Consider the following 24,923-nt stretch of genomic DNA (forward strand, 5'->3'; position numbering starts at 1 on the left):
AAATGATGACTTAAAACCGCAGCGCCCCCTGGTGGCAACAGGAAATGTCTTGTTTTTTGCTTGTCTTACACTTGGATGAATTTCTCCTCATCCACTGACCTCAACCATGTCAAACTGTATCAAATGGGTCCCAAGACATTGACAATGAAGACATAAGATTACCGTGACTTTTTGTCAAACGCCATATGAATGGCGTGGCATTAAAGTTCATCAACTCGCCGTGAAACACGAAATTGCTGTAACTTCAGTGTTCATGATTCTATCTCTCTCAAACTACATGTGTGTAACAACAGCCCCCCCCTGAAGATATTCATATGGTTTTAAGAAATGGGCGTGGCAAAAAAACTGACCAGCGCCCCCTATAGGGCAACCCCGGCACTACGATGGCCGACATTTATACAAATCTATCGGGACATGTGTCGTTTCATAACAAACAAAAAAATATCTTGGATAGGTATGCTTGACCAAACAGGGAGGCCGCCATTTTGGATTAAGTGGCCATTTTTTTTCCATATTCCACATTTTTACTTGATGCACTTGTCCCAGGGCTTTCATCAGATTAACTTCAAATTAAGATCAGTGCCATCACAACAAGATGGAGATAAAAAGTGATTAAGAGATTGACCTTTCGTCACACCGTGTGACCGTGGCGTGGCGTCTTGAGTTTGATTAAACGCCATCAAAACACGAGGTTCTGTATCTCGGACATACATTGTCCAATCGAGTCCAAACTAGACATGTAAGACAAGGGTGCCATCCTGATGACATCTACACAGAAATTATGACTTGAAATTACAGCGCCCCCTGGTGGCTACAGGAAGTGACATGTTTTATACTTTGATGAACTGCTCCTGGCTGATTTACAATATACAGCTCAAATCAGATCAGTCAAGTCATTAGATCATGGTCAGAATTGTGACGTTTCCTCAAACCGTGTAAACATTGATGTGCGGCGAAGGATTTTCCTTCGCCAAAGGACACGATGTTATCATAACTCCACTGTGCATTGTCCTATCACTACAAAACTTCTGTCACATGGTCAGAGTCCAAGCCTGAACAGCTCTATGTGTCAATATTTCCTCAGTGTCATAGCGCCACCTACTGATTCGCCAGGAAACAGGAAGTACTTTGTTAATCCACTCTGCATTATTATTAGGGCCCGAGCACCGAATGGTGAGAGGCCCTATTGAATCTGTAAGGATTTTTATTATTATTATTATTATTATTATTATTATTATTATTATTATTATTATTATTATTATTATTTCCCTTTGGGGGGCTTTTTCAGGGTCTAGACATGCTCAAAAAGTTATGAAACTTTGCAAGAAATTCAAGGTCTGCGGATATTTTAGTATTCTGGAGTAATTGGAATTGGGCGTGGCAAAATGGCTCTACAGCGCCCCCTGGAACCAGCCCCTAGGTTTCCACATAACGGATTTTCATCAAAATCTGGATATAGGTGTATCGTGACCAGTCATGAAAAAAAGTCTCATGGAGCATTATGAAAAACGCAACAGGAAGTCCGCCATTTTGCTTTTAGTGGCCATTTTGGCAATATCCCACATTTTTACTTTTACGTACTTGTCCCAGGGCTTTCATCAGATCAACTTCAAATTCAGATGAGTGTCATCACAACAAGATGGAGATAAAAAATGATTGAGGGATTTTTTTTTTATCACACCGTGTGACCGTGGCATGGCGTTAAAAATTGGTTACACGCCATCAAAACACGGGCATCTGTATCTCGGACATACATGTTCCAATCAAGTCCAAACTAGACATGTAAGACAATAGTCCCCGCCTGATGACATCTATGCATAAATGATGACTTAAAACCGCAGCGCCCCCTGGTGGCAACAGGAAATGTCTTGTTTTTTGCTTGTCTTACACTTGGATGAATTTCTCCTCATCCACTGACCTCAACCATGTCAAACTGTATCAAATGGGTCCCAAGACATTGACAATGAAGACATAAGATTACCGTGACTTTTCGTCAAACGCCATATGAATGGCGTGGCATTAAAGTTCATCAACTCGCCGTGAAACACGAAATTGCTGTAACTTCAGTGTTCATGATTCTATCTCTCTCAAACTACATGTGTGTAACAACAGCCCCCCCCCCTGAAGATATTCATATGGTTTTAAGAAATGGGCGTGGCAAAAAAACTGACCAGCGCCCCCTATAGGGCAACCCCGGCACTACGATGGCCGACATTTATACAAATCTATCGGGACATGTGTCGTTTCATAACAAACAAAAAAATATCTTGGATAGGTATGCTTGACCAAACAGGGAGGCCGCCATTTTGGATTAAGTGGCCATTTTTTTTCCATATTCCACATTTTTACTTGATGCACTTGTCCCAGGGCTTTCATCAGATTAACTTCAAATTAAGATCAGTGCCATCACAACAAGATGGAGATAAAAAGTGATTAAGAGATTGACCTTTCGTCACACCGTTTGACCGTGGCGTGGCGTCTTGAGTTTGATTAAACGCCATCAAAACACGAGGTTCTGTATCTCGGACATACATTGTCCAATCGAGTCCAAACTAGACATGTAAGACAAGGGTGCCATCCTGATGACATCTACACAGAAATTATGACTTGAAATTACAGCGCCCCCTGGTGGCAACATGAATTGACATGTTTTATTCTTTGATGAACTGCTCCTGACTGCTTTAAGATATACAGCTCAAATGAGCTCAGTCAAGTCATTGAATCAAGGTCAGAATTGTGACATTTCCTCAAACCATTTAAACATTGAGGTGCGGCGAAGGATCATCCTTCGCCAAAGGACACGATGTTTTCATAAGTCCACTGTGCATTGTCCTATCACTACCAAACTTCTGTCACATGATAAGAGTACAAGCCTGAACAGCTCTATGTGTCAATATTTCCTCAGTGTCATAGCGCCACCTACTGATTATCCATGAAACAGGAAGTACTTTGTTAATCCACACTGCCTTATCCAACCGGCTCCAAACTTCTGACCTATGATCACAATCCTGATCTGAACAGCTCCATATATAAACATTAGTTCAGGGTCATAGCGCCACCTACTGATCAGTGTGAAAATTACATTGTGGTAAAATTTTCCAAATGACACGAAACTGCTCACGCTACATCAGAGCGGCTACTTGAACAGATCTATAAGTCTGTGTGTAATAATAGTGATGGCGCCACCTACTGGCAAACCTACTGCCGCAGAGCGCAAAACGCATGCAACGTGGAGAAGTGCATGCTCGATCGATGATGTGCGCTTGGTCATCGATCGCTCTCTCCACCGACCGCAACAGGCTTCAACGTGCGGGTGCTCGGGCCCGCAAGTGCTACAACGTAGCCCTAGTTATTAGGGCCCGAGCACCGAAATCGGTGGGAGGCCCTATTGAAATTGAAATGATTATTATTATTATTATTATTATTATTTTTCTTAGCTTAAATGAATTGGCTTTTTGAGGGCTTTAATGTGCTCAAAAAGTTGTAGGAGTTTGCAGTAAATTCGAAGGCGGCGAAAATTTACGTATTCTGGAGTATTTTGAAAAGGGCGTGGCAAAATGGCTCAAGAGCGCCACCTACGGAAAAGCCCCTCATTTAGCATTCACCGATCTTCAAAAAAAACAAAGACTATTGTGTATCATGACTAGATGCACAAAAAAGTCCATCAGTGCATTATGAATAACGCAACAGGAAGCCCGCCAGTTTGACTTTAGTGGCCATTTTGGTCATATTCCATATTTTTTCTTTGATGTACTTGTCGTACAGCTTTCATCAGATCAACTTCAAATTTAGACGATCATCATCACAACAAATTGGAGATCTAAAGTTATTGAAGGATTACGTTTTAGCAAAACCGTCTGACCGTGGTGTGGCGTTAAAGTTTGATGAAACGCCATCAAAACACAAGCTTCCATATTTCAGACATAGTTTGTCCAATTGAGTCCAAACTAGACACATACGACAAGAGTCGCGACCAGAAGACATCACTGCAGAAATTGTGACTTACAATCACAGCGCCCCCTGGTGGCAACAGGAAATGTCTTGTTTTTAAGACGTGTTATGTTTTTATGTACTACTCGGAGAGCTTTCATCAGATCAACTTAAAAATTAGATGAGACTCTACAAAACAAGATGAAGATCTAAAGTTATCAAAATTTAAACTTTTCATCAATCCGTGTGACCGTGGTGAGGCTTAAAATCTTGATGTGCAAAATGAAAAGACCTGTTTTCATTTCAACCATGTATGTGTTTCATGGTCTTATACTGACCTCTAGTGGCTTTATATTGCCGGCACAACCTACTTGTACCGCAATATTAAGTCACTAGAGGGCAGTGTAGGATCATGGTTTGACCAAGGCACAAATTGTCACCTAAGGCAGGGGTAGGCAACCTTTACTATTTCCTCCACTCTTCCCCCAATTTAAAGCTGTCTGTTGCCGCACAACATATTTGATAACACAGGTTATAAAGTTATATATATATATATATATATATATATATATATATATATAGTCATACAATATATATAAAAACTATAGTTTGTTGCATTTATTAAATAATAGAACGACAATAAAGACAACTGTTGACATTTAACTGCTATTTTTACCTGTTACAAAATAGGAAAACACCAAACTCTAACCATGGCGTGGAGTCAAAGTCTGATCACACGCCATCAAAACACGAGTGTCTGTATCTTGGACATATTTGGTCCAATCAACTCCAAACTAGACATGTAAGACAAGGGTCGCGACCTGATGACATCTACAAAGACATCATGACTTAAAATCCTAGCGCCACCTGCTGGCTACAGGAAGTGAAGCGTTTATTGTTGCTGCAGAGCTTAAAACGCACGCAAGGCAGAGACATGCGCTTGGTCATCGATCGTTCTCTCTTCCCCGACCGCAACAGACTTGAAATTGCCTGTGCTTGACCACTCTTCCCCCAATTTAAAGCTGTCTGGTGCCGCACAACATTATTGATAACACAGGTTATAAAGTTATATATATATATATAAAAACTATAGTTTGTTGCATTTATTAAATAATAGAACGACAATAAAGACAACTGTTGACATTTAACTGCTATTTTTACCTGTTACAAAATAGGAAAACACCAAACTCTGACCATGGCGTGGAGTCAAAGTCTGATCACACGCCATCAAAACACGAGTGTCTGTATCTTGGACATATTTGGTCCAATCAACTCCAAACTAGACATGTAAGACAAGGGTCGCGACCTGATGACATCTACACAGACATCATGACTTAAAATCCTAGCGCCACTGGCTACAGGAAGTGAAGCGTTCATTGTTGCTGCAGAGCTTAAAACGCACGCAAGGCAGAGACATGCGCTTGGTCATCGATCGTTCTCTCTCCCCCGACCGCAACAGACTTGAAATTGCCTGTGCTCGACCACTCTTCCCCCAATTTAAAGCTGTCTGGTGCCGCACAACATATTTGATAACACAGGTTATAAAGTTATATATATATATATAGACATACAATATATATAAAAACTATAGTTTGTTGCATTTATTAAATAATAGAACGACAATAAAGACAACTGTTGACATTTAACTGCTATTTTTACCTGTTACAAAATAGGAAAACACTAAACTCTTACCATGGCGTGGAGTCAAAGTCTGATCACACGCCATCAAAACACGAGCGTCTGTATCTTGGACATATTTGGTCCAATCAACTCCAAACTAGACATGTAAGACAAGAGTCGCGACCTGATGACATCTACAAAGACACCATGACTTAAAATCCTAGCGCCACCTGCTGGCTACAGGAAGTGAAGCGTTTATTCTTGCTGCAGAGCTTAAAACGCAAGCAAGGCAGAGACGTGCACTTGGTCATCGATCGCTCTCTCTTCCCCGACCGCAACAGACTTGAAATTGCCTGTGCTCGGGCCCGTTAGTGCTACAACGTAGCCCTAGTTAGGGCCCGAGCACCGAAATCGGTGGGAGGCCCTATTGAAATTGAAATGATTATTATTATTATTATTATTATTATTTTTCTTAGCTTAAATGAATTGGCTTTTTGAGGGCTTTAATGTGCTCAAAAAGTTGTAGGAGTTTGCAGTAAATTCGAAGGCGGCGAAAATTTACGTATTCTGGAGTATTTTGAAAAGGGCGTGGCAAAATGGCTCAAGAGCGCCACCTACGGAAAAGCCCCTCATTTAGCATTCACCGATCTTCAAAAAAAACAAAGACTATTTTGTATCATGACTAGATGCACAAAAAAGTCCATCAGTGCATTATGAATAACGCAACAGGAAGCCCGCCAGTTTGACTTTAGTGGCCATTTTGGTCATATTCCATATTTTTTCTTTGATGTACTTGTCGTACAGCTTTCATCAGATCAACTTCAAATTTAGACGATCGTCATCACAACAAATTGGAGATCTAAAGTTATTGAAGGATTACGTTTTAGCAAAACCGTCTGACCGTGGTGTGGCGTTAAAGTTTGATGAAACGCCATCAAAACACAAGCTTCCATATTTCAGACATAGTTTGTCCAATTGAGTCCAAACTAGACACATACGACAAGAGTCGCGACCAGAAGACATCACTGCAGAAATTGTGACTTACAATCACAGCGCCCCCTGGTGGCAACAGGAAATGTCTTGTTTTTAAGACGTGTTATGTTTTTATGTACTACTCGGAGAGCTTTCATCAGATCAACTTAAAAATTAGATGAGACTCTACAAAACAAGATGAAGATCTAAAGTTATCAAAATTTAAACTTTTCATCAATCCGTGTGACCGTGGTGAGGCTTAAAATCTTGATGTGCAAAATGAAAAGACCTGTTTTCATTTCAACCATGTATGTGTTTCATGGTCTTATACTGACCTCTAGTGGCTTTATATTGCCGGCACAACCTACTTGTACCGCAATATTAAGTCACTAGAGGGCAGTGTAGGATCATGGTTTGACCAAGGCACAAATTGTGTCACCTAAGGCAGGGGTAGGCAACCTTTACTATTTCCTCCACTCTTCCCCCAATTTAAAGCTGTCTGTTGCCGCACAACATATTTGATAACACAGGTTATAAAGTTATATATATATATATATATATATATAGTCATGCAATATATATAAAAACTATAGTTTGTTGCATTTATTAAATAATAGAACGACAATAAAGACAACTGTTGACATTTAACTGCTATTTTTACCTGTTACAAAATAGGAAAACACCAAACTCTGACCATGGCGTGGAGTCAAAGTCTGATCACACGCCATCAAAACACGAGTGTCTGTATCTTGGACATATTTGGTCCAATCAACTCCAAACTAGACATGTAAGACAAGGGTCGCGACCTGATGACATCTACAAAGACATCATGACTTAAAATCCTAGCGCCACTGGCTACAGGAAGTGAAGCGTTTATTGTTGCTGCAGAGCTTAAAACGCACGCAAGGCAGAGACATGCGCTTGGTCATCGATCGTTCTCTCTCCCCCGACCGCAACAGACTTGAAATTGCCTGTGCTCGACCACTCTTCCCCCAATTTAAAGCTGTCTGGTGCCACACAACATATTTGATAACACAGGTTATAAAGTTATATATATATATATATATATATATATATATATAGTCATACAATATATATAAAAACTATAGTTTGTTGCATTTATTAAATAATAGAACGACAATAAAGACAACTGTTGACATTTAACTGCTATTTTTACCTGTTACAAAATAGGAAAACACCAAACTCTAACCATGGCGTGGAGTCAAAGTCTGATCACACGCCATCAAAACACGAGTGTCTGTATCTTGGACATATTTGGTCCAATCAACTCCAAACTAGACATGTAAGACAAGGGTCGCGACCTGATGACATCTACAAAGACATCATGACTTAAAATCCTAGCGCCACCTGCTGGCTACAGGAAGTGAAGCGTTTATTGTTGCTGCAGAGCTTAAAACGCACGCAAGGCAGAGACATGCGCTTGGTCATCGATCGTTCTCTCTTCCCCGACCGCAACAGACTTGAAATTGCCTGTGCTTGACCACTCTTCCCCCAATTTAAAGCTGTCTGGTGCCGCACAACATTATTGATAACACAGGTTATAAAGTTATATATATATATATAAAAACTATAGTTTGTTGCATTTATTAAATAATAGAACGACAATAAAGACAACTGTTGACATTTAACTGCTATTTTTACCTGTTACAAAATAGGAAAACACCAAACTCTGACCATGGCGTGGAGTCAAAGTCTGATCACACGCCATCAAAACACGAGTGTCTGTATCTTGGACATATTTGGTCCAATCAACTCCAAACTAGACATGTAAGACAAGGGTCGCGACCTGATGACATCTACACAGACATCATGACTTAAAATCCTAGCGCCACTGGCTACAGGAAGTGAAGCGTTCATTGTTGCTGCAGAGCTTAAAACGCACGCAAGGCAGAGACATGCGCTTGGTCATCGATCGTTCTCTCTCCCCCGACCGCAACAGACTTGAAATTGCCTGTGCTCGACCACTCTTCCCCCAATTTAAAGCTGTCTGGTGCCGCACAACATATTTGATAACACAGGTTATAAAGTTATATATATATATATAGACATACAATATATATAAAAACTATAGTTTGTTGCATTTATTAAATAATAGAACGACAATAAAGACAACTGTTGACATTTAACTGCTATTTTTACCTGTTACAAAATAGGAAAACACTAAACTCTTACCATGGCGTGGAGTCAAAGTCTGATCACACGCCATCAAAACACGAGCGTCTGTATCTTGGACATATTTGGTCCAATCAACTCCAAACTAGACATGTAAGACAAGAGTCGCGACCTGATGACATCTACAAAGACACCATGACTTAAAATCCTAGCGCCACCTGCTGGCTACAGGAAGTGAAGCGTTTATTCTTGCTGCAGAGCTTAAAACGCAAGCAAGGCAGAGACGTGCGCTTGGTCATCGATCGCTCTCTCTTCCCCGACCGCAACAGACTTGAAATTGCCTGTGCTCGGGCCCGTTAGTGCTACAACGTAGCCCTAGTTATTATTATTTCCCTTTGGGGGGCTTTTTCAGGGTCTAGACATGCTCAAAAAGTTATGAAACTTTGCAGGAAATTCAAGGTCTGCGGATATTTTAGTATTCTGGAGTAATTGGAATTGGGCGTGGCAAAATGGCTCTACAGCGCCCCCTGGAACCAGCCCCTAGGTTTCCACATAACGGATTTTCATCAAAATCTGGATATAGGTGTATCGTGACCAGTCATGAAAAAAAGTCTCATGGAGCATTATGAAAAACGCAACAGGAAGTCCGCCATTTTGCTTTTAGTGGCCATTTTGGCAATATCCCACATTTTTACTTTTACGTACTTGTCCCAGGGCTTTCATCAGATCAACTTCAAATTCAGATGAGTGTCATCACAACAACATGGAGATAAAAAATGATTGAGGGATTTTTTTTTTATCACACCGTGTGACCGTGGCATGGCGTTAAAAATTGGTTACACGCCATCAAAACACGGGCATCTGTATCTCGGACATACATGTTCCAATCAAGTCCAAACTAGACATGTAAGACAAGAGTCCCCGCCTGATGACATCTATGCATAAATGATGACTTAAAACCGCAGCGCCCCCTGGTGGCAACAGGAAATGTCTTGTTTTTTGCTTGTCTTACACTTGGATGAATTTCTCCTCATCCACTGACCTCAACCATGTCAAACTGTATCAAATGGGTCCCAAGACATTGACAATGAAGACATAAGATTACCGTGACTTTTCGTCAAACGCCATATGAATGGGGTGGCATTAAAGTTCATCAACTCGCCGTGAAACACGAAATTGCTGTAACTTCAGTGTTCATGATTCTATCTCTCTCAAACTACATGTGTGTAACAACAGCCCCCCCCTGAAGATATTCATATGGTTTTAAGAAATGGGCGTGGCAAAAAAACTGACCAGCGCCCCCTATAGGGCAACCCCGGCACTACGATGGCCGACATTTATACAAATCTATCGGGACATGTGTCGTTTCATAACAAACAAAAAAATATCTTGGATAGGTATGCTTGACCAAACAGGGAGGCCGCCATTTTGGATTAAGTGGCCATTTTTTTTCCATATTCCACATTTTTACTTGATGCACTTGTCCCAGGGCTTTCATCAGATTAACTTCAAATTAAGATCAGTGCCATCACAACAAGATGGAGATAAAAAGTGATTAAGAGATTGACCTTTCGTCACACCGTGTGACCGTGGCGTGGCGTCTTGAGTTTGATTAAACGCCATCAAAACACGAGGTTCTGTATCTCGGACATACATTGTCCAATCGAGTCCAAACTAGACATGTAAGACAAGGGTGCCATCCTGATGACATCTACACAGAAATTATGACTTGAAATTACAGCGCCCCCTGGTGGCTACAGGAAGTGACATGTTTTATACTTTGATGAACTGCTCCTGGCTGATTTACAATATACAGCTCAAATCAGATCAGTCAAGTCATTAGATCATGGTCAGAATTGTGACGTTTCCTCAAACCGTGTAAACATTGATGTGCGGCGAAGGATTTTCCTTCGCCAAAGGACACGATGTTATCATAACTCCACTGTGCATTGTCCTATCACTACAAAACTTCTGTCACATGGTCAGAGTCCAAGCCTGAACAGCTCTATGTGTCAATATTTCCTCAGTGTCATAGCGCCACCTACTGATTCGCCAGGAAACAGGAAGTACTTTGTTAATCCACTCTGCATTATCCAACCGGCTCCAAACTACTGACCTATGATCACAATCCTGATCTGAACAGCTCCACATATAAATATTAGTTCAGGGTCATAGCGCCACCTACTGATCAGTATGAAAATTAAGTTGTGTTAACATTGTCCAATTGACACAAAATTGCTCACGCTACATCAGAGCACCTACAAGAAGAGATCTATAAGTCTGTGTGTAATAATAGTGAAGGCGCCACCTACTGGCAAACCTACTGCCGCAGAGCGCAAAACGCATGCAACGTGGAGAAGTGCATGCTCGATCGATGATGTGCGCTTGGTCATCGATCGCTCTCTCCACCGACCGCAACAGGCTTCAACGTGCGGGTGCTCGGGCCCGCAAGTGCTACAACGTAGCCCTAGTTCTTATTATTCTCCGAACAATGAATTGGCTTTTTGAGGGCTTCAACGTGCTCAAAAAGTTTTTAAACTTTCCAGTAAATTAGAGAGTGGTGAAAATTTACGTAATCTGGAGTATTTGGAAATGGGCGTGGCAAAACGGCTCAACAGCGCCCCCTGGAACCAGCCCTTAGGTTTCCACATAAGCGATTTTCACCAAAATCTAGACACTGGTGTAACGTGAATAATCATAGAAAAAAGTCTCTTGGAGCATTATGAAAAACGCAACAGGAAGCCCGCCATTTTGGATTTAGTGGCCATTTTGGCCAAATTCCACATTTTTAGTTTAATGTACTTGTCGTAGAGCTTTCATCAGATCAACTTAAAAATTAGACGCGTGTCATCACAACAAGATTGAGAAAAAAAATGATCAACGGAATTTTTTTCCGTCACTTCGTGTGACCGTGGCGTGTCGTCAAAGTTTGGTTCCACGCCATCAAAACACGGGCATCTGTATCTCGAACATACATGGTCCAATCAAGTCCAAACTAGACATGTAAGAGAAGTTTCCCGGCCTGATGACATCTACACAGAAATAATGACTTAAAATCACAGCGCCCCCTGGTGGCACCAGGAAATGTCTTGTTTTTTGCTTGTCTTACACTTGGATGTATTCCTCCTCATCCATTGACCTCAACCATGTCAAACTGTATCAAATGGGTCTCAAGACATTGATAATGAAGGCATAAGATAACTGTGCCTTTTCGTCCAACGCCATATTAATGGCGTGGCATCAAAGTTCATCAACTCGCCGCGAAACACGAAATTGCTCTAACTTCAGTGTTCATGGCTCTATCTCACTCAAACTAAATGTGTGCAACAACATCCCCCCCCTGAAGATTTTCATATGGTTTTAAGGAATGGGCGTGGCAAAATAACTGACTAGCGCCCCCTAACGGGCAGCCCCGGCACTACGATTGGCCGACATGTACAAAAATCGATTTGGGCATGTGTCTTTTCATAACAAACAAATAAGTCTCTTGGATAGATATGCTAGACTAAACAGGAAGCCCGCCATTTTGGATTTAGTGGCCATTTTAGCCCTATTCCACATTTTTACTTTGATTTACTTGTCGTAGAGCTTTCATCAGATCAACTTCAAATTCAGATGAGTGTCATCACAACAAGATTGAGATAAAAATGATTAAGGGATTTCTTTCCCTTCACACCGTGTGACCGTGGCGTGGGGTTAAAGTTTGGTTACACGCCATCAAAACACGAGCATCTGTATCTCGAACATACATGGTCCAATCAAGTCCAAACTAGACATGTAAGACAAGAGTTTCGGCCTGATGACATCTACACAGAAATTATGACTTGAAATCACAGCGCCCCCTGGTGGCAACATGAATTGACATGTTTTATTCTTTGATGAACTGCTCCTGGCTGCTTTAAGATATACAGCTCAAATGAGCTCAGTCAAGTCATTGAATCAAGGTCAGAATTGTGACATTTCCTCAAACCATTTAAACATTGAGGTGCGGCGAAGGATCATCCTTCGCCAAAGGACACGATGTTTTCATAAGTCCACTGTGCATAGTCCTATCACTACCAAACTTCTGTCACTTTATATGAGTACAAGCCTGAACAGCTCTATGTGTCAATATTTCCTCAGTGTCATAGCGCCACCTACTGATTATCCATGAAACAGGAAGTACTTTGTTAATCCACACTGCCTTATCCAACCGGCTCCAAACTTCTGACCTATGATCACAATCCTGATCTGAACAGCTCCATATATAAACATTAGTTCAGGGTCATAGCGCCACCTACTGATCAGTGTGAAAATGACATTGTGGTAAAATTTTCCAATTGACACGAAACTGCTCACGCTACATCAGAGCGGCTACTTGAACAGATCTATAAGTCTGTGTGTAATAATAGTGATGGCGCCACCTACTGGCAAACATACTGCCGCAGAGCGCAAAACGCATGCAACGTGGAGAAGTGCATGCTCGATCGATGATGTGCGCTTAGTCATCGATCGCTCTCTCCACCGACCGCAACAGGCTTCAACGTGCGGGTGCTCGGGCCCGCAAGTGCTACAACGTAGCCCTAGTTCAGATTTGTATTTGTGTTTTCTTTTTAATTATAGTTATTTATCACAACATTCATTTAAATTGTAAAATAGAATGCCTCCCTTTTCTTCTGTTCGTGATTGGGATTTGACAAAACTATCTTAGGAGTCATTGCCAGTTTTTCAAACGTATGCATTAGCCATATAAGGTTATTGAAAATGTTTACTCCCGAAAAATCCCAAATATGTCAAAAATCGGTTAGGCTCTATTATAAACATGTAATTACCAGTAGTTTACTCCCTCCCTAAACACTCACCTGTCCCGTCCTGTCTCCTTATGAAAGAGACTGTCGAACCAGCGCATCTTGCTGGGTACGATACTGAAACACGACAAGTTACTGTAGGTCATGCTGACTCTCTGGATCAGTCTGTACAAAGTCCCTTTGCCCTCCTTCCCGATCTTGCTCGGGGGTCCCCAGAATATGATCACCGGGTTGTTGTCCATGCGATGCAAGAACTCGTTGGGCCTCCGGACCACCCTGAACACGCTGGAGTGGGCCACGACCCTCAGGGAAGTCCGACTGCCCACATCCGCCTCGAACCCCAGCGTAGGAGCGTCATTCATACGAATCACACACTCCGCGCGGTCGATCTCTTCTCCCGCTCGACTCCCCAACACATGGCTGGAGCTTGTCACCAGCGCGCAGGTATTGCAGTGCAGGTTCATGTTCTGAAAAAGAGACAACATTAAAGAGATGCTGCACACTTCAATGTGTTTTTCGAGACGTAAACAAATGTATATGATGAAATACATTAATGCTGGTTTTAATATTACATTTATTAACAAATATATAAATAATCAGCATTTTTTTTTGTATTAAAGCACTTTTCCAGGAGGCTCATACCACCCAGTGTTTCAAACCATCTCTGACTTGAGCTAATTTTTACCTAGAGTCAACTGTTGACATTTATTTATAAATTCATACGTGAAAAAGTTAAAGACCTCAAATCAAGTGAGTGCTCGTGAGTGGGAATCCGGAAACCCCATGCTAGTATTCAAATCTTTGCTGAAACTAAACCTCTAAACAACAAGACATTGTCCACCATTCAGAGACGTCTCCGTCCTGTCCTTCCCCAGGGGTCATAATTGTGATTTGATCTCTCTCTCCACATATCAGTGTCAGAGCGGCTGTGTGTGCACTGAAGAGTTGAGTCTTCTTCAACCATGACTGACAGCCATCTCTCTCTCTCTTCATGTCTCCCCACTCTCAACAGAGAGCCAGCTTGTAGTTTTCTGTGTTTAGCATCCCTGTTGTAAATCGAGAGTCTTGCAGATTTGTGTCTTGTTACATTAAGTGAGGACCACTGGAGGTTATGTGAAATTACATTGAGTTCTGTGAGCTTGCTTTTTTGATTATTCAACACAACTTGTGCCCCTAACACCTGACCCTGCTTTTAACAGCAGTGAGTAGGAGGGAGAAGCTCTTTTGTTTTTTTCGATCTTTTCTCCCTTGTTTATGGAAAGGAGATGGTTATCATTTGTTCATTTCTTAATAATTCATAGAGAAGTTTAGAGCTTGCCCTTGAATTTGTTTGTTGTTTTAAGCAGTGCTGCTCTCTGAGGTTTACAAACTGCTTTCTCAGCTTTTAAATTGAAACTATTTAAACAATAATTAAAAGTTAAATGGAATTAAATTCCATTATTGAGTGAGTGGGGTTAAGTGGTTAACCCAGAACCTAAACTAATTCTGTAGTCATTTTCTAACAGCTACAGTCAGACTTGTGCCACCCACTGTAAGATCTTCACTGAGAGTGTAGTTGTGTATGGGTGGCTACTTCCAGCATCAGACTGTGATTTTAAGTGTTCCAACTCATCCTTCGTTTTAGATAATTTAATCTTTTCAGTTTAGGATCAAGTATAATTATGATTATGATAAAGACAAGCTGAGACCGCGCAAACAGGAAGACTGCTGCTGCTCATGTGCTCACGAAGTTGAAATGCCGATCAAGTTCCAGTTTGACCACTCCTGTGTTTGTGTGCAAACTTTAAAGTACCTTGTTCCCATGAAATTGCACGTAGCCTTCTTTCCCAGCCCACTTCTTCAGGTCTGAGTTCTTGAGGAGGTTATTAACGGCCAAGTGCATGGGGGTAAAGACGTCACTGCTGACATTGTTGGAGCCGTACAGGAAGAGGATTGTCATCAGGACGAGGATGACAACAAAGATCACCATCCTGTGGCTCTGTTGTCCCTGCAATGTAAATAAACAACAACATTTCGTATAGTTACTACTGTTGAATTTAAGACTTAGTGAGACCGAATAAATGAAATTTCAAGACCTATGTAATGTACAACAGATAAAGTATACAGTATAATGTGAGTATAAAAAGTAGGGTCTGACTACTTGTTCAACCCACAGGTAAACAATGATTACAATGGTGATACCTGCATGGATGTAATCCTGTTTTTAAGAATCAATTATACTTATAATGATGGTGATGAAGATGAAGATGGAGATGAAGGGTTAGAGGTCTCTATAAGTGCCACACCCTCCTGATGCTGTGGGTGTTCTGGTCTTACCTTTCCACTGAGCCCCATGCTTTCTGATCAGAGTGTGTCTGTCTGTCATCATACCTGCCACAAACACACACACACACACACACACACACACACACACACACACACTGTCACACGGCCGATCTGACACCGTTACATCTCATGTTACACACAGTAGAACAGTATATTGAAGCTTCACTGCCTTCTACATGTAAATAAGCAGCGTCAGAGCGATATTCTAAGCAGATATTGATATTTACCATCCAAATACAATACAAACGTTTAATACAGTGTTAGAACGTATGTTTTTCCTCATATAACCAAACATCGAACGCAACAAGGGAAGAACATGATAAAACAACAACACGCAGCAGCGCCTCGACCAGCCATTCACGTACCTTTACCGCCAGTTCTTTACAAAAACAACACCCCCCGCTGATCAGAGTAACGTGTTCGATTCCGATTCTCTGTCCAAGTGAGGAGGTGAGAGTGAGCAGCGATCAGCCGGAGCTTCACCGTTGTTTCTGGGCCTATGCGGTGTCTCCTCCTCCTCCTCCTCCTCACGTCCCCCCCGTCTTCTTGCACCAGTGCCGTGACGTCATCACCGCACTTATCATTGCGACGCACTCACGCGTGTGTGTCACGGACAAATTATGTGGTTTTATTAATCCAGATTCCTCCAGTATAAACACAGTGTATATCACGGTTAGGTTTAGGATTAGGCATACAATGGTTATGGTTAAGGTTATATAGGAAGGTGTTGCGGGTGGAAAATCAAAGGAGAGGAGTCGTCGTTCTCAAGTTGAAATTAAGCAAGTTTATGGTGCTGGTTTGGGATCAAATGGACAGAAAATAAAGCAACGCACATGATTAACAATTGATTTTCGCTGTAGAAAAGATTTCACAAAGGTGTTTCACTATTTAATTAGTCAATTATCAAATTGAGTTAAACAAAAAAGTCTTGTTCTATGCTTCAATAAAAAATCATACATTAAACAGTGAATATTTGACTACCAAAAATTACTGTGCGCACACACACACACACACACAAACACGCACTGGAACTTCTATGTTTGTGAGAACACCCATTGGCATAATGCATTCACTAGCCCGCATTTTATCCATCACAACTAAATGCTTGAGCCTGATTCTAACAATGACCCTTGTTGCGGGTGGATAATCAAAGGAGAGGAGTCGTCGTTCTCAAGTTGAAATTAAGCAAGTTTATTCAGAGGTCACAGGTCAGGAAAACGCGGTGCCCAGCAATTGAACGTGCATGGGTCTCTAGTTCTACGCAGGTGGCTGCACAGGAAAAGAGACGCTTAAACAGAGTGCGCACATAGGTTATATATCGATATATTGGGCGTGACTGGGGTTCGTCTTGGATTGGTCAAAACTAGATGGAGGCCGCTGCATCTGGACGGGGCAGTGCCTCATCCTCTTGGAATGTCGCGTGATGAAGATATCGTACGTTCACTCCATTGTCGTGGCTACCAGAGGTCATAATGTTCCTGTCTCAAAGCAGCTGCCTTAGTGTGTTGTGGGGGAGAGATTTTAGGCCAAGGTCTGCTCATTATCTGCTGTTGGTGTTCTACTTTGTGTGTGTATGAATTGAAACAGGGAGCTGGGATGTGTGGTACAAAGTGTTGACTGTTCTACAGAGTGTAATAAAGAGGTCAAAGGAATGTTTATGGTGTATGTCAATAAATGTATGTGTAATGTATGTGGTATATGTCAATAAAGGTGAAGGTCCTGTGTCACATGTTGATAAAACATCTTAAAAAGGGTGTTCAATAAATGAAGAAATATAACAATGTAAGTTTAAGGCATCCATGTTGATTGTGATTTAGGATAACAAAGGAAACTTAGGAAGGGGTTATGGGGATGGGTAAAGGGGCTTTTACTTCTGTCACACCGCGGTGAGATCATATCTTGTTTTGTGTTTTTTGTCTCGTCATTTCCGGTTTTATTTTGAAAAGTAACTCTCCTCTCGTTTCAGGTGACTTGCTCTTCCTCATGTGTCACCGGTCTGATCGTCTCCCCTGATTCCTGATTGTGTCCACCTGTTCCCTTTTCCCCCATGTGTTCATATAGTCTGTGTCTCCCTTTGTCTTGTGCCAGTGTGTCGTCTTTTGTCGTCATTGAAGCCCGAACCATAGAACCTAGAGTCATAGTTTAAGTTTTTGCTTAGCCTCGTGTTTATAGATTTACCTCAGTTGAGTGATTATTCTTTGTAGCCTTTTTGTTTCAGTGTTTAGTCTTAGTTAGGTTTATTGAATGAAGCCTTGTTTTTCCCCTCTTTGGAGCGCTTTTGTTTTTGTAGTGAAGCCTTGTTTTTCCTCCCTTTGGAGCGCTTTTGTTTTTGTATCATAGTTTACTCTGTGTGGAGGATTAATAAACATTCTCCTTACACATCCGCTCTGCGTCTGAGTCCTGCCTTTCGCCCGGCCTGACAACTTCAGGCTGTTCTCATTTTTGGTTCCTCTTTAACACTTTTTCCAGTATAAACACTCCCCTTGTCAGGATGTCCAGACCAATTAAAACCCCATGGGCACCAGAACCTGGTCTCAATGAGGAAGAAGGTTATTTCTGAGTTCCTGGTTGATTGTGAATCCTGGCTAAGTTAAAGTTAGGGTTGGGTTTGAATTGGTCATGGTTAACGTCAGTGGTATATTGTGAATTGTGATTAGGTTAAGGTCAGGGTTAGGCATCAATGTCCTGTTAGTGGTAACATTTTAATTGTGGTTTGATAGGGTCAGGCATAAACTGGTCATGGTTAAGCTTAGGGACGAGGTTTTGGTGAGGCTGTCCACAGCGGCCTCCATCTAGTTTTGACCAATCCAAGACGAACCCCAGTCACGCCCAATATATCAATATATAACCTATGTGCGCACTCTGTTTAAGCGTCTCTTTTCCTGTGCAGCCTCCTGCGTAGAACTAGAGACCCATGCATGTTCAATTAGTGGACACCGCGTTTTCCTGACCTGTGACCTCTGAATAAACTTGCTTAATTTCAACTTGAGAACGACGACTCCTCTCCTTTGATTATCCACCCGCAACAAATTGGTAGCAGAGGATGGTTTTAGACGATTGAAAAGAGCGGAGTGGAAATCAACCAGTCGGGGAGGAGGTCGTCTCTTGGACGGGAAAGAACCGCCCTGCGTGGCTTGTCTCTCCTCGGGAACCTGATCAAAACAGCGCTGTACTATTAAAAGGTAAGCAGAGCCTATTTAATTGAAATCTGCATGTTGTCATGATAGGAAAAAAACCTAAATTTTTGATCAGTAGTACTGAGGGTGAGTACAAGTTGCTTATGCTAAATTTAGAAAAGTAATTAAAAGGTCTGAAAATGCTGTGTATTATGCAAGTTGTCTTTCTATATTTTATTAAAAGAGTACCAGCAGCTTACACTGTAAAACATGACTAAATGAGTTGGTGTAAGAGTAGCTGAAGGAAAGGTTACCGGCAGCTTACACTGTGAAACAGGTCTACACGAGTTGGTGTAAGAGTAGCCGAAGGAAAAGGGGCAGCTTACACTGTAAAACAGGTCTAAATGAGTTGGTGTAAGAGTAGCTAAAGAGTTCAAATCAGCCAGGCGCGCGTTGTAAAACTTCCACAACGGTGGTTAACGTGTGGGGTTGGCGTGACGACACACACTGGAAAAAACCCTGGATACAGGTTGGTGTGTGGGCATGTTGCTAGGGATTTAACTCACCCATTCACATGAATCTATAAAAAAAAAAGGAGTTCAAATTCATCCAAACACGCGTTGTAAACTAGTTCCACGACGGTGGTGAACGTGCGGTTTGGCGTGACGACACACTGTCAAACAAAAAGCCTTAACAGGTTTGTGTGTGGGCTGCTGCTACGGATTTAACTCACCCAGGTCCTCCAAATCTCTATAAAAAAGGGAATGGAAAGGCCTAACAATTCGATTACCACGAAAAGTATAATAACATAAAATAAGATATAAAATTAGAAGAAGTGACTGTGGGGGAGACTGCTGAGGAGCGGCCCTTTTTGCGGTCTCTGCCCGTGTGTTAGTATTCCTACAAACAAGGAAATTGATCCATACACATTAAAAGAGGCAACAAAGGACATTAAGACCCATTCTCGTCTAATATTTGCACTTACGCCTAAACAATCCATTTAAGTAGGAGAAACACCACCCACGCACACACATTCCCTCCCACTGACAGAGCAGCGCACACACAATTTCGTGGACTGACTGAACAGGGGAGGTAAAAAATGGAGGATTGAAGCCATCCCCACCAGACAGGAGGATGCAAAGTCAGTGATCAAGTGGCTGCAAAAGGACTTGATCCCCCGTTACGGGGTTCAACGGTTCATTCGCTCAGACAATGGCACAAACTTTAACAACACACATCTAAGAGAGGTAGAGGCTGCCTTGGGCATACACCACAAGTTTGGCTCAGTGTATCATCCACAGTCACAAGGCCTTGTAGAAAGAGCCAATCAAACGCTTAAAGCCAAAATTGCGAAGGTTTGTGCAGACACTAAAATGACATGGGTTGACGCCCTGCCATTGGTGTTGATGGCAATGAGGTCATCCCCAGGCGGTAAGACACACCTGTCGCCACATGAGTGTCTGACAGGCAGAATAATGCCTGGTCCACCCAGGGATGGAGGTCACGTGCCACCCCTGGATGTCTTTGAAATTGAGATGTCAAGTTATATGACGGCTTTAACTGCTCTTACTGTAGCTCTCTCCAATCAGGTCTCCAGGGCCCTGGCGACTGATCCGGAGGAAGCTGCAGGACCGAAGGTAAAAGTTGGTGACTGGGTAAGAGTTAAGGTTCACAAGAGAAAGTGGCCAGAACCCAGGTGGACTGGACCGTACGAAGTGAAGGAGGTTACTTCACACTCGGCCCAGGTCAAAGGTAAATCAGGCGCACCTTGGCACCACCTGACACGTTGTACCCCAGCACCTTCACCTTCCCGCCCATTGGCTGAAATAAGAACTAATTTGAAAACTATGGAGGAGGAGAGGAAAAAGAGTCAAGGTCAGCTTGCTGACTGAGACAGAGAGGGAAATGACTGATTGAGAGAAACAGAAATAATACAAAAAAACTAGACTAGAGGCGATATACGCCTGCCATTTCATGTATGTTGTATGTATGGATGGGAGGGGTAAACTTGTAAAGGACTTGCCAAAGAAAGTAAAAGAATGTTGACTGAAAGTTTGAGAGATGAACTAGGGACGAGAAAGATAAAGCTATGTTTAGGAATAAGAAAGATCTATAGGAGTGAGATGTTTCAATTCAGTAATATCTTGCTCTGAGATGGATAATAGAATGTAAAACTTGACTGGTAAAGAAAGAAGGGGAAGAGATGTGGGATAGAAAGATTTTGTACGTGCACAACAGGAGGAATGGGAGGGAGATAAGAGTGTTTGGGAGTCAGAAAGCCATCTGGGGAGGGCCAGAAGCCTTACAGCTTACAACTGGCGTTAAGATCACAAAGAGGCGTAGTTGTTTGTTTCTATGTAGTTTGTTTGTTTGTTTGTTTGTTTGTTTTAATATGTCTTCATTCAGAAGTAAAGAATTCCAAACTGAATTGTTAAAATTACACTTTTTGGCACAAATTTGTTGTTTCAGATATTTCCAATACATCTAATCTATTAGAGGAAAGGAGAAAGGTTTTGGCCTCAAAAGTTCTACAAAAAGAAGAATAATTTAACATCTTATTTTATTTTTACCTGACACAGCAGGGCTAATAGTAAAGACCATTTTAATACTCAACAATTTACTAATTGGATTTGTAATATAAATTCAAGGATGAGTGATTCACTACATCACATTAAGGTGTCCTTTTAAAGCCCATCTCTAAGTACAGTTAAAGTGCAATGTTTTTTCTTTCCTTTCTCTGTTTGTATTATATTTAAGCCACTTACGCCCATACAAAAGTTTCATCCGCAATTGTGGCCTTGTGAGAATGAGATAACAATGTTTTTTGTTTTTAGTCTGGAGAAGTTGCTGCTCCGATGCAATGAGCCCAGTGAAAGTTAAATAACAGCTGATCTGTTCTGCAATGCTCAGGTTTGATGAGAAGGGAAATCTAGCTCTTCTCTTTGGTTGTTGAAATGCTGTTTTATTGACTTTTATTAATTTTGTTTTGCTGGCTGTGATTCTTTTAATCACAGCTATGTTTTGACGCTTTTATATTAATTGAATTGTTTGTTTTTACATTTTTGTTTTTCTGGCTGTGATTCTTTGAATCACAGCTATGTTTTGGCATTAAGCGCTCCAGTTCCCCAAGCAAGCACACAGAACTTGGGACACACGATAACTGATACAGCCTGAAGTTCTAGCAACCTCTCAGAGCTACACCACACCCCCTCTCACACACTGATAAAGATCCTCTCGGCGGGACCTGTGAACCGACGCCGGAGTTTTATTTTTTCCTTATGTTTTCTATTTGTCTATTAATTTTAAGCATGTAACAGAGTCCACAGTGTTAGAGTCTGATTTTGTTTCTTGTGTTACATTTTCTCTCTAAATCCACAGTATCATGCATGTGTTTTAATTAAAAAATAAGAAAGAAAAAAAAGGGAACCAAGGCAAACACCTTTGCATCCTTTCAGACACCCTGGGTTATGTGGGTTTAGGTGGACAGTACTGTTTTTCACCTTTATCGCTTTACTGACTGTATTTCCTCTACTATGGTTTGAAAAGAAAGGAGGTGTTTGCACTGTGATAGGTGCACAATGTTGTACGTTCATCCCCATCAACACAGCCCCAGACGATACATTATCTAAAGCACTCCATAGACTGCACTCACTCTCTGTGGAAATGAAGGAACACTCTGGCGTGAAACCATGGGAGGATTTTATGACTAAATTCTTTGGCAAATGGTCTAAACTGGTTGCGGCCTTCATACTATCTGTCGCAGTTTTCATAGCCCTGTTCGCCATCTGCGGATGTTGTTGTATTCCATGCATTCGAGCCCTGTGCAGCCGTGTCATAGACTCTGCGATACAAAAGAATGACACTGAACGTGCATTACAACTGCCTCTGCTAGCTCACTCTGAGGAGACAAGGGACATAAGAGACTGCGTTTCTTATGATTTTTGCTCAGATGATGACAACTGACCAGATATGGGTTGGATATTGACCATACCTTTGCTCTTGCGTTACAGACTGTCCCCTCAGTCGCTCTGACCCCTGATTAGTCACATAGCCCCAAATGGTGATGTATGGACCCATTCTGGACACGGTTTTGACCCAAATTGGCCAATTTTGAGTGTATACAGCCCCTCTTTTTGACTCAGACACAGGGTCAGGCCCAGGGCACGACCACAGAAAGGAGAGGTGCTTCATAAAAAGTGGTGAGAAAAAGATATGAAATCCTCCTCTGTGTCTAATCTTCTGGGTCAGTCCGCTGTAGCAAACTCCCTGTTTGCCAAGGCCACAGTAGTGGGAAACCTGGTCGGTTGAATTTTCCCTTACAAGTGATACTGTGGACTTAGGATGAAAGGGAACTTCTTCTCGACACAAGTTTTGATGGCTGTGATTCTTCTGATCACAGCTATGTTTTGACGTTTTTATTTTTGGGTTTATAGGTTATATATAGGTTTCTTTTTGATATTATTTGTGGTGTTGTGTTTTTTGCTCATGGCTTAAGTTGGGTTTGTTTTTCTGCCTTGCCCTTTTCTGCCCTTTGCCTTCCCGTGTTGTCCACACCTATCAGGTGTGCAAAGGGGGATTTATTGACATATACCACATACATTACACATACATTTATTGACATACACCACATACATTCCTTTGACCTCTTTATTACACTCAGTAGAACAGTCAACACTTTGTACCACACATCCCAGCTCCCTGTTTCAATTCACACACACACAAAGTAGAACACCAACAGCAAATAATGAGCAGACCTTGGCCTACAATCTTTCCCACACAACACACTAAGGCAGCTGCGTTGAGACAGGAACATTATGACCTCTGGTAGCCACGACAATGGAGTGAACGTACGATATCTTCATCACGCGACATTCCAAGAGGATGAGGCACTGCCCCGTCTAGATGCAGCGGCCTCCATCTAGTTTTGACCAATCCAAGACGAACCCCAGTCACGCCCAATATATCAATATATAACCTATGTGCGCACTCTATTTAAGCATCTCTTTTCCTGTGCAGCCTCCTGCGTAGAACTAGAGACCCATGCACGTTCAATTGCTGGGCACCGCGTTTTCCTGACCTCTGACCTCTGAATAAACGTGCTTAATTTCAACTTGAGAACGATGACTCCTCTCCTTTGATTATCCACCCGCAACAAGGGTCATTGTTAGAATCAGGCTCAAGCATTTAGTTGTGATGGATAAAATGCGGGCTAGTGAATGCATTATGCCAATGGGTGTTCTCACAAACATAGAAGTTCCAGTGCGTGTTTGTGTGTGTGTGTGTGTGTGCGCACAGTAATTTTTGGTAGTCAAATATTCACTGTTTAATGTATGATTTTTTATTGAAGCATAGAACAAGACTTTTTTGTTTAACTCAATTTGATAATTGTCTAATTAAATAGTGAAACACCTTTGTGAAATCTTTTCTACAGCGAAAATCAATTGTTAATCATGTGCGTTGCTTTATTTTCTGTCCATTTGATCCCAAACCAGCACCATGTGTTTCATTTGAAGCCTATCGTCCAGCTAGTCTGACTTTGTTGCTAACAATCTATTCCAGCACTGCATTGTACAGTTGTAGTTTTTCTAAGTAACGAATAAAAGTTGTGGCACCTGAGGTGACTGTTCACTTTCGTTTCTGCAGAAAGGCTCTTAGTTTACCAATTTCTTGTGATATGAAATTATTTTTCAGCTTTTTGTGAGCCAAACATTTTAGTTTTTAACCTCCCACAGTTAACCACCCTTCCCTTCCAAACAAGAAAGAGAACCTGTGGTAGCTTTCATTTCTCATAAAAACTCTAATGGTTTTTTGTTTGTACAGTTTGTACTGTAAAAAACATGGTATAATCTGTAGAGAGGACCGGCTCCAGATGTGAACATAAAGTATTCATATATAAAGGGCCCTTTCTAGGGTAAAAAAAACAACAATTAATATATTGAGATGAAACACACTAGTGAAAACATCACAAGGATTATTTTTATATTAAATATCTGCCAATAGATTCCTTTCTCCTAAATCTAACACACTGCACCTTTAAGAA

General features: G+C 41.6%; 1 protein-coding gene across 1 annotated transcript in view; it reads right to left on the bottom strand.

Annotated features, from left to right (window-relative positions):
• Positions 1-16,298, bottom strand: part of st6galnac6 (ST6 (alpha-N-acetyl-neuraminyl-2,3-beta-galactosyl-1,3)-N-acetylgalactosaminide alpha-2,6-sialyltransferase 6) — a 26,071-nt gene extending 9,773 nt beyond the window's left edge. The window contains exons 1-4 of the mRNA XM_053410751.1: positions 16,133-16,298; positions 15,759-15,812; positions 15,235-15,429; positions 13,497-13,909 (exon numbers count right to left, since the gene is read on the bottom strand). Of these exons, the coding sequence (XP_053266726.1) occupies positions 13,497-13,909; positions 15,235-15,429; positions 15,759-15,776 (626 nt within the window). The 5' untranslated portion in view covers positions 15,777-15,812; positions 16,133-16,298. The remainder of the gene's footprint in view (positions 1-13,496; positions 13,910-15,234; positions 15,430-15,758; positions 15,813-16,132) is intronic.
• Between the last annotated feature and the right edge of the window lie 8,625 nt (positions 16,299-24,923).

Source organism: Pleuronectes platessa, chromosome 19 (assembly GCF_947347685.1).
Source record: "Pleuronectes platessa chromosome 19, fPlePla1.1, whole genome shotgun sequence".
NCBI classification, from domain to species: domain Eukaryota; kingdom Metazoa; phylum Chordata; class Actinopteri; order Pleuronectiformes; family Pleuronectidae; genus Pleuronectes; species Pleuronectes platessa.